Source organism: Rhodamnia argentea, chromosome 8 (genome assembly GCF_020921035.1).
Source record: "Rhodamnia argentea isolate NSW1041297 chromosome 8, ASM2092103v1, whole genome shotgun sequence".
Classification (NCBI taxonomy): domain Eukaryota; kingdom Viridiplantae; phylum Streptophyta; class Magnoliopsida; order Myrtales; family Myrtaceae; genus Rhodamnia; species Rhodamnia argentea.
Genome location: NC_063157.1, coordinates 9438639 through 9449159, shown reverse-complemented (window position 1 = coordinate 9449159; position 10521 = coordinate 9438639). Strand labels below are relative to the sequence as shown.

The window sequence follows — 10521 nt, the reverse complement described above, 5'->3', positions numbered from 1 at the left end:
TAGGTGAAATGTAGTTACCGAATTTTGATGTCGGTTACTCGGTGTTCTTAATTTTTTATGTTTGCAATTTATTCACGTCGATCGGAATTTGACTAGGGCTTTTTTTGAGAAAATTTCAAATAAAGATTTGGAGTGCTTTTATTTTTTCAAATAAGAATATGAAGTGTCTCTTTTTATTTCAAAAAAAGGACTTGGTCAAAGGATATTTTCATCTTTTACAGTTTTTAATTTTTTTTTCGTTTTCTACTTCTTTTTTTTCTTTCCCCCCAGCCATTGCCGGCCCCTCAGGCGAAGGCAACGCCGGCCCTGTTTGGAAGATGTCCGCCGCCTATCTGTTATGCATTTTCCGTACTTGGGAGTCGCCGAAGGATGTAGTGGAAGTGAAATTGCTTTTACCATCATTGAAGGGCTTTGGCTGAGGTCCTCTTCCATAGTCCCACTCTAGTTACTATCCAAGCCACGGAGGCCGGTCACCGGCAGACCTTACTAATGAAATCCATTTAGAGTGGTCCACCATTCAGTTCAGGACCATTTTTCGAAAGTCCTTCTGGTTACTTGTTCAGATACTGGCCAGTTTGGATCTTGGAACGGCGAGCCTCGTGAGCCGATGTCGGAGCTTCATAGGGGTCTGTGAAGAAATAGCAATTCTAGTTCCCCGTCGTCCCAACATGTAGGGATGGTTTATTCAGATTCCACTTGGGTTAAGCCTTCTTAAACTCCTGTGCACGTCTTCGGATTCAGTTCTTGAGCAAAGGTCTGCTTCGGCTGGCGGAGAGAGGGCCGTTCTTGCCAACGCTCCTGTGCTGGTATCCCTCGAAAGATTTCGAACAAGTTTTATCTGGTTCAAAGTCATTCAATGCCCTAATCGCCTTTTGTCTTTCTTTGCCTGGCAATCAGCAAATTATACGCCGCTCAGTACTTGATCAGTATTGACCAAGGATGCAACGGGTCTAGATCCTCGGCGTCTAGCGATCCAGCTGGGCAACCCTTGCCTGATGCTGGTCCAGGCGAGGGCAACGCAGACCCGAGCGAGGGTCGCCCAACGGCGGTGTGGGCTCCCCTCGCCTATGGCGGGGATGGCTGGGAGAGAGAAGGGGAGGGAAAGAAAAAAGGAAAAGAAAAAGAAAATTTAATTAGAAAAAAATGAAAAGAATTTAAAACGGTAAAAGATAAAAATACCTTTTGGCTAGACCATTTTTTTTCGAATCAAAGAGGGCATTTCGGGCTCTTCATTGAAATAAAGTCCACTTCATGTTTTTTTTTTAGAAAATAAAAGCACTTCAAATTCTTATTTAGAATTTTCCTGCATTTTTTTTTATTCTTTTTTAGGACGAAATGAGGTGCCCGTTGGGGCTATGAGATGGCAGTAGAAAATTGATAATAGAGTTCACCGTGTAAACAGTTCATTGAAAAGTTGACTACGTTTTGGTCAAAGATCGCCAAAAAATCGAAAGTTCAATGCATTGCGAGATTGTAATCGAAATTCCATGGGGTTTTTCTTTTATCGGAGAAATATACGAGTTAAACAAGAGCTATTTTACAGACCGATAATGATGGCAAAACACATGGTAACCTCATCTTTGTGACCTCCAAGCGTGTTTGTTTCTCGTAAAACGAGCGATTCGAAAATTATTTTCTAAAGAATATTACCTGTGCCGCCCTCAAAATGAATGAAAAAATATATATATGCACCGTTCACGAAAATATTTTAATATAAATAATTATTAATAATAAAATAATTTTTTTATTAACTAATCATTTCAAGTAATAAGCTGTCGCTTATAAGAAAATACCTTTTAACTCCGATTATTGTCAGATGAATTTCGCCCATTAGCGACCCCGTCCTAATTATGGATTACGAAAGTTGAAGCTCGGAATCAACCGCTTAGACATGAACGTACGCTGAAAAGCTGGCTTTTTGAATCCGATTAAATCTAATCCAGCATATTAATTTAAATAATCATTTATAAAATATCACAATTTTTTTTTTATATATTATTTGAAAACTCGATTTAATAAACACATATATTTTCGGGCGAAGGTAGTCAGCACTCAGCAGTATCTTCATTTTTAAGGCTTGTGCGGGGTCCGTCCCGCAAGTCGAAACTTGCACGGCTCAACCACTCTTGCTTCCTCAGCTCTCACCGTCAATGGCGTCCATCTCCAAGCTCCCTCCGTCGTCATCTCCCCTCTTCTTCGTCCTCCTCCTCGCCGTCTCCGCCTCCGCCGCCCTCTCCCTCCACCTCAGAACCCTCGGGGTCAACCCCGGCGGCGGCGGCAACGGGGGTGGCGGCCGCAGCGGCGACGACGTGCACGACCTCCTCCCCCGGTACGGGTTCCCCAAGGGCATCCTGCCCGACAACGTCGCGTCCTACTCCCTCTCCGACGACGGCGCCATCGAGATCCGACTCCGCGGCCCCTGCTACGTGCAGTTCGACCAGCTTGTCTACTACGACCGGAAGATCACCGGGAAGCTGAGCTACGGGTCGGTGTCCAGCGTGTCCGGGATCCAGGCGAAGAAGCTCTTCGTCTGGCTCCCCGTGACGGGTATGAAGTCGGACTCGGGCTCGGGCATGATCGAGTTCTACGTCGGGGCTCTGTCGGAGAAGCTGCCGGCCGAGGAGTTCGAAGCTGTCCCGGCTTGCAGGAGCAACGCCTGCGATGAAAACCCTAAGGCAGCTTCCATGTGAGGTAGTGGGCATTAGTAATGATGCTAGTTGTCAATTTTTGGCGATTGTATGCAGTTGCACCTTTGGATTGTGTGACGTGATTGGGTAATTGCAATGGACATGACATGGGAATTTCCCTTTCTGTGGGTTTTGGCTTTGCTTAGGTGGAATTCTTCCGATTAGAAGGACGAATCTTCATTTTCTTTTGGGATGGGACCAATCTGCACGCTCATTTGCGCTTCTTCTCCAAAGATTCACTGATTCTTAGTGCACAAGATTATTCATTTCTTTCCTCACATCTCTCGGAATTGGGCCTGTTGTCCGGTTGATATCTGCACATGAATGTTGGATTTGCAATAAGATGATCTGCGAGTGTGTTTCCAATGCAATTTGCTGCTGCCCTTCACTTTATTTCGTCCATGTGCAATGCCAAAGTTTGCCGATTTGAGCCAATGTGTCTCCTTCCCATCCTCCTGGTGTTTCGTCAGCTGATTATACTCCAATTAGACACTCTCGCTCAATGAAGCAGCTAATTCGCTCAAGAGATTTGTCATTTTCGAACTAGTAAATTTGATTAGCTTGAAAAAACCTGCTAGACCCCGTACCTATGTGCGAGAAAATTTGTACAGAGAACATAGGCAAAGAGGAATATTTTGCACTCAACTACCGATTGATGAGGACAGCATGGTAATTAACACCAGTCTTGTGTGACCCTTTGGCCTTGGTGCGCTGGTTTATGATCTAGTTTGAGTCGACAGTATAACCTTACTAGTGGTCTCAGTAGCTTGTCTTTGTTCTTCTATTTCAGTATGTATTTGCTGTTGGCTCCTCCTGTCAAATTGAAGCGACAGTTCTAAGCTTCTAAATAGACTTTGAATTTTGGTTTCTTGCATGTGCTTCCCCATTTCTCTGTGTCCTTGTTTTGTTGGCGAAGGCTTTAACTTCACCTGCATTGGTGCTTATAGCATCGGATATTGTATACCACTGAGGATATAGATCAAACAGTACCAGCTTCAAATATAGACCGAGGCTGGTGCTCGTCGTGCTATTCTCTATATTTGGCTGGTTGTTACTGGTCCTTGCACTTCTTAGATAATGAAAACTGGTAACCGATTGCTGAATTATTTCTGAGAATCTTGGATGAACTTACATCATGCATGATTGCATTGATTGTGTCTTGGAAACCCGTGGTTCTCGGTCATTGTATGACTTTCATTTCGACCTTTTTCTTGTTAGTTGGCAATAAAAAAATCTTCATAGATTGATAAATAGAGTTGCTGGTCCAGTGTGAGGATGAACTAGTGTTAAAATTATGCTAAATGACTTGCTTATCGAAGTGCATTACATGGATAATCTGGGTTGAGCACATGGTGGGCGATTTGCTTTCTCATTCAGTCATAGGACAGTAATTTGGGTCTGTCATTCGACCTTTTCTTTTAAGCCATATTCAGGTCGGACGAACTTTAACACCTGATTCACTTTCTGCATTTTCTTTTAGTTACAGGTGAAAGAGAACTGGGGAGACTGGAGTTTTCCGCCATCAGTTCGATGCGTTGGTGTCTCATCGTGACAGGACAAGCACTCTTATACATAGTATTTAGTCGACTCGCGATGAACTTTGTTATTGTTTCGCGGTGTGACTACCTCCTAGCCACTCGTGTGTGTAGATCTGTTCCGTTAATTTAACGTCAACCTATGATACATCGTACATGCTGTAATTTCTTTTATGTCCTGCCCCCTGTCGCGGGAACATTCTTTTCATCCCATTCTTCTTTCTTATGGAGGAGATCATGATTGTAAATTGACACAATTGGGGAACATATTGTTTGCTTTCATTTACTTGTCAAACTTCTAATGCTGGAGAGGTCGCCTCAAATGTTCGCGAGATCAATGAATACGATGAAATGAGACTCCGAAGAGGAAGAAACCGTAGTGACGAGTTATTCAAACTGTACAGGCGAGCGGTGAATATGTACTTGCGACATGTGCATGATATTGCGAAAGCTTCTCTGCATTGTACTCCTGAGGATGGAGGTTCAAGTAAGAGGATAACTTCAATGCAAAGTTAGAGGTAGTCCGCATTGTGCAATTCATCACTGCCAACACAAATTCAGTATTTACATTCAAAATGTGAAAATATGTATATTCACAAACATTACGAAAATCATACTACTGAAATAATCCAACAACAAAAGGTGCCTGGCCCTGTGGCCGCATGACCTGAACTACAATTACCTCATCTCTCATGATGAATATGAATCAATGACATCAAGCTCTGTTGCTAAAATTGACAATGTACCTTGTCATTACAATTATACCGCATGAAAGGCAGAGTACATTTCAGAATATGATGCCTCCAGTGAATCGATCTACCGATTTCAGTCTTCCAAACCACCAATTCTTCATTGTCAACTCTCGGCTCATCATTTTATCCAACAACCGGTTGCTGCAGATTCTCTCCATAAACTGCAATTATGGCGTATTCACGGCCTGCTCAAATTCGTGAGGGAAACACAGGCATAATGATCCGAACAAAATTCTAGAGAGTTTAACGAACAAGAACACTGGTCTTAGGCTTCAAGAACCTGGCAATGCACAATATGACTCTTTAAACCGCTCCGGCCAGCAATACTTGACCATAGATTAGTGACAAGTGTCCGGAAATGACCTTTGGTGGCAATATTTTCCCAGAGCTGGGGGTTCGTCTCCACGTGCTTATCGGGACTTGAAACATCGACCAGACTGATGCTCATGTTGTTGCGTATGATGCACAGCTTCCCATTCAGGGGAACAAGAGCCGCAGCCTCCAGAGCTCGGGAGTTTCCTAGATGGAGCTTGCTATCAATAAATCTGTTCCACGAATCGGTGTCTCTATCATAAACCCTAAGCTTGCAACCGTCACGACAATCTAAAGCATAGAGCTGTCCATTTAAAGAGATGCTAGGATTGCGCCAACCTGCAATCATCCCGTCACTAATTGCGGTCCATGTATTAGATTCAGGGACATAGGCTTCACTCATCACTTCCTGATGAGACCCGAGTCCTTTCAAGAGCCACTTCCCGTCGTAGACAACCCCAATAAAAGGCACCATAGCTGTACTCATGTCTGTGATAGGGCTCCACCGGTGTTTATTGGGGTCATACACTTCAGCAGAACGGAGAGTCCTTTGTATTCCCTCACACTCGCCACCAGCCACATAAAGACAGTTGTTTATAACACAAAAGCCGAAGAAGTGGCGTTTCCTGAGCATCTCCGGTGCCTTTTGCCATCTGTTTGTCCAAGCATTGTAAAAGACAACCCGTCTCATAGATCCCCTAAGTGGATCTTTTCCTCCAAATAAGTAGAGGCGGGAACCACTCAGCACCGCACAGCCAAAGCCAAGAGCTTCAGAATACTCACTTGGAACAGGAGGAAGTGGTTGCCAGAGCTGATAGGTAGGGTCAAAAGCATGCCATGAGATCCTTCCATCACGATCTCGTTTCATTACATATACCCATTCCTCTGCCAGTCCAAGACTCTTCCTCATGGAGTAAAAATAACTGCTAGAGACAAGGCGCCACCATTTCTTGCAAACAAGGCGGAGCTTTCTATGTTCGATGCGAGGGACACGAGCCAGACAAATAATTGCAAGATCATCAGGCAAGCCCGGTAAGAGTGGGGACTGTACTCGGGTCCTCTCCCTGCGCGAGTTCTTGGTTTTGTGTGCATTAGGGTTGATGTCGGGCTGTATGCAAAGCTTGGAGCCTGGGACAAACTTCCTTGCGCCAACAACCGTCTTTAAGCTGGAATCGACTTTGCAATAGCATGACACGGAATCAACCTGCAAAGCGGCCAGCACCAGGATTACAAGCATTAAAACGGAAAATTCATCGGTGTAAGTGGCAAAATCGAATATTTTACAAAAGAAAATCTAGATCCTTGATTTTAAAAGAACTCCATGGACAGATGCCCCGCCCAAGAAATTTCAGGAACTAAATGGAGCAGCAGGGGAGCGGTAACTTGACGCTTGCTAAAGGCTAATACAGGATGAGCTGGGAATCTGAGAGGCAAGACATGAGACAATGAGGGCAAAACACAAGAAAGGGAAGGAAACAGACGAGTCAAGAAAGGCAAGCTCATTAGCAAACACATTCCTACACCGCAATTCTCATCTGGGTATCCTCACAAATCCACAATTAAATGCACAGACCAAACGATCACTACCACAATTATCAAGATCACGTTGAAATCACCAATTTCCAACCACCCAAGTACAGATAATCTGATCTTTGCTCCCCAATTTTTTTTTTTTTTTTTGTTAAAGGTCTTTGCTCCCCAATTTCCTCTACACTAGAGCCAAAAATCAAGAATCGAGCGAACCCACTCCCACCCCCCCAAAAAAAAAAAAAAAGGAATGCTCAAAGAAATTCCCGACATAAATCCCATGAAGACAAAACTAAAAAATAGCAGAAACCCAAGAGGTGTGAAGAGCAATTGAGCTTTTTACCAGTGGAGCCTGGACGCGAAAGCGCCTTTCAGCATTCGGGGCTTGGCGCTCAGCGACTGCGTCCATTCAGATAACCAGACTCATAGAACGAATTGACACTGAGAGTTCCGCAGTCGAGCAACACAAAGAACTTCAGATCGAGAAGCGTCGGGACTTCAATGGCCCGAATCTGATCGAAACCCAAACAAAGAAACAGAAAAAAGAAAAACGGGTCGAAGCCTCGAAGGGGTAAGAAGATAAAAAAGGGAGCGATTGTTGTCTTCCCAACCCTGCAAAATGCGAACAACAAACAAGACAGCGCACCCAAAAGGCGCTCTCTTTACCCAAGTCGTCGACTAAAGAAAAGAGAAACCCCTCTCTCTCTCTCTCTCTCTCTCTCTCTGAGCATTAGCAGTGAAAATGGCGACAGTGCGGTTTAATTAAAAGGAAGAAAGAGAGGAAAGAGAAGAGAAATACAGACATTATTATTGGGTTTAATTTATTGATGCCATGGTTGGTCAATAATCTGTTGTCGTCGTCTCGACAAAGTCCAATGTTTAGCAGAGAGAGAGAGAGAGAGAGAGAGAGAGAGAGGCTGGCATGAAGACAAGAAGGCGCTTGTCGGAGTCTACTTGTCGTAACGCGTTGGCAGTCTTTTAGGTCAATGCCATTTAGAGAGGGGGCTCCCATTAAATGACGGGAGGATTTCCATGACTTACCATTTTTTTCTAATACTAAATATCTTCATTCATACATACATACATACATACATACATACATATGTGTGTTAGGATCTAAATACTTTTTGTGGACTGGCTGAAATTCATTTTCCGTCATCCGGAAAAATAAATGGTTCTAAAAAAAACAAATTAGAAACACCCCGAAAGGCTTTTTTTTTTTTTTCGATTCTGATACAGTCATTTTTGCCAACTTTCAAAAAAAAATTATCAGAAAAATCATAAACATTTGCAATTGTGTCAATTCAGTTATAACCTTTTTTTGTTGTCAATTTAGTCGTAAAGCTTTTCAAGTTTTGTCAATTGAGTTCATTCGGACAATTTTGGTTAGAAATCGTGAGAAAATTGCCAAAAAAGGCATAAACCTTTTGCCATTTTACCAATTCAATTTTAAACCTTTTAAATTTGTTGCTTCAGTCTTGAACCGTTTTACCTTTTCCCGATTTAGTCATGTTAGCTTGAAATCGCCGACGTGGACGCCGGTTGTCCTACGTGGCAACGATAGCGCTGACATGGATAGTTTATAAAAATTTTCAATTATGTTTTTATTTTTTCATTTTTAAAATTTTTTCTATATTTCTTCTTTTTTTTCCTCTGTCGGCCTTAGGCAAGGGTAGCCCTCGCCGACCTCCAACGGCCGTCTCCCTCGCTTAGGCCGACGTGGGCGGCCGTCGCCCGCCCGGGTGAGTGCAACCCTCGCCACAAGTGGGAAAAAAATAAAAAGAAAAAAGGAAAACGGAAAATAGAAAAATAAAAAATAAAAATACTTGAAAAATATTAAAATATTAGTAAAAATTATCCACTTCAGCGCCGGCGGTGCCATATAAGAAAGTCGACGTCCAAGTTAGCGATTTCCGGCCAATAGGACTGAATCGGTGAAATGTAAAAAGGTTTATAACTGAATTGGTAAAATTGTAAAAAGTTTAGGACTTTTTTTACAATACATGGACGCTTGTCGTCCTAACCGACATGAGCAACTAACGTGGAAAAAAAAATTAAATAATAATATATCAAAAGATTTAAATACTATTAAAAATGTCCACATCACATCGACGATTGCCGGTCAAAATTGGTCGAATGGATTGAATTAGTATAAATGCAAAAAATTTAGGATTGAATTAACATAACCACAATAGATCTGTGATTTCTTTGACAATTTTTTCCTTCGAGGTAAAGGGCGGCATGAAGCCGAAGAAGGGCCGAGCAACGTGGGGGAGGTCAATTAGCCTCCTAGTCAAATCGAATGTTCTATTTTATCTTTTGTCAAGTGATAGACAATGGAATATGTTGTACCATATGAGACTCGCTCTTCCAATCTCTCTCTAATAAATCCCGGAGATCTACTGACCTCAACCATAGTGTTTATTGCTACCAAAGCCTTCTTCCTTAGTAAACGAGAGCATTTTCTTGCGTTCTCATTTGGAGTCAAAGGAGTGAGGTGTCACTCATTATTGATCAAATCATAATTTCACTACATTGGCAATTGGTTTGACCCCCTTTGGACATTCACTGTTTGATACAATCAAAAGTCGCATCTTAACTTTTGGGAAGAGTATAAGCTTCTCATAAATCGTATAAGTAAGCAGTTTTCGGATAAATTGTTCAACCAGTCATAAACTTATTATTCGGATGCCTAGTCAAGTTCCGAACTTTTCAATTTTGCCAATTCAATAATAACCCTTTATCCGAAATTATAATGTAGTCATTCTAGTCAATTTTAGTCGAAAATCGCCGACGTGGCGGTTCAATCTTCGTCGACCGTCTTACGCGGCACCCCATCACATTGTCGATTTCCGGCAAAAATTGGCTAGAATGATTATATTGAAATTTTACATAAATGTTTTAGGACTAAATTGACAAAAAATGAAAAAAATTTAGACTGAATTGGCATCCGTTCGATAAGTTTATGACGGAATAAACAATTTCCCCAGGATTTTCTAGAGCATGATTTCAATAACAACAAAAATGGCCGTCCGCCGAAATAAGAGAAAAGATCGACCCATCTCTCCCCCTTGGACCATTTCAAGGTTCCTAAACTTATTTCGACAAAAAAAAAAAAAGATTAGAAAAAAATAGTATACTGTCACAATTAATGTCCAATTAATTAAGGGAAGACAGCAGATCAATGTGGAGTAATTTAATTCAACCGGCCTTAAAGAGAAGAAAAGAAGTCGGAGGTCTCCATCATTAATGTACTTGCTTCTTTGGCTCATGTGGGTGTTTCAAAGGGATTAGCTAAGACATCTGCAAAGGTTATTGCTCCTCTTCTTCCTTGAGGTCTTTGCTTCTTGTCTCTTATTGCCTCTATTTTCCACACAGCTATGCTGGCAATTGAATTCTTAAACCCTTCCGACCCAAAAAAAAAAAAAATCTCAAACCTTCATTTTTTTTTTTTTTTTGTATTAATTTGTTTCGAGACAGATTGGCACCGGAAAAGTCAAATACTACAAAAGCAAAAGCAGACAAGTCAATGCTCATGTTGAGGAGGAGTTTGACAAAATGTCTGACTCGACTTGAGTTGGAAATAAATAGCCAAAAAAAAAAAAAAAAAAAACCTCGACACAATCAATTTTCGTGGTTCGATTTCACAGGAAGAGATGGACGAGATGATTCCATCGCAACGGACTGCAATTACTCGAACACTTACAC

General features: G+C 42.0%; 2 protein-coding genes across 4 annotated transcripts; one reads left to right on the top strand and one right to left on the bottom strand.

Annotated features, from left to right (window-relative positions):
* The first annotated feature begins 2078 nt into the window (after positions 1 to 2078).
* On the top strand, positions 2079 to 4504 carry LOC115736594. Of its 3 annotated transcripts, XR_007199559.1 has the most exons (3): positions 2079 to 2691; positions 3604 to 3711; positions 4168 to 4504. XR_007199559.1 is itself a non-coding variant. In XM_030668364.2 (2 exons), the coding sequence occupies exon 1, from the start codon at positions 2151 to 2153 to the stop codon at positions 2688 to 2690; it is 540 nt and encodes a 179-aa protein (XP_030524224.1). In that variant the 5' UTR covers positions 2080 to 2150; the 3' UTR covers position 2691; positions 4174 to 4504. The 3 variants fall into 3 exon arrangements, 2 of the variants coding, with proteins under 2 accessions (XP_030524224.1, XP_030524223.1); XM_030668364.2 differs by lacking the exon at positions 3604 to 3711 and having other exon boundaries at positions 2080 to 2691; positions 4174 to 4504; XM_030668363.2 differs by lacking the exon at positions 3604 to 3711 and having other exon boundaries at positions 2080 to 2691.
* Positions 4505 to 4743: 239 nt separating this feature from the next.
* LOC115736590 (F-box/kelch-repeat protein At1g55270) lies at positions 4744 to 7699 on the bottom strand. Its single transcript, XM_030668358.2, has 2 exons — positions 7157 to 7699; positions 4744 to 6490 (listed from the first exon to the last, which is right to left on the bottom strand). The coding sequence occupies exons 1-2, from the start codon at positions 7220 to 7222 to the stop codon at positions 5240 to 5242; spliced, it is 1317 nt and encodes a 438-aa protein (XP_030524218.2). The 5' UTR covers positions 7223 to 7699; the 3' UTR covers positions 4744 to 5239.
* Positions 7700 to 10521: the final 2822 nt, after the last annotated feature.

What these genes read in the sequence shown, in the direction of transcription:
- LOC115736594 (XM_030668364.2), top strand. Translation starts at nt 2,151, where the DNA reads ATGGCGTCCATCTCCAAGCTCCCTCCGTCGTCATCTCCCCTCTTCTTC.
- LOC115736590 (XM_030668358.2), bottom strand. Translation starts at nt 7,222, where the DNA reads ATGGACGCAGTCGCTGAGCGCCAAGCCCCGAATGCTGAAAGGCGCTTT. An exon ending in TTCGCGTCCAGGCTCCACTG is followed by an intron (nt 6,491 to 7,156) that starts GTAAAAAGCTCA and finishes GCCGCTTTGCAG; the next exon opens with GTTGATTCCGTGTCATGCTA.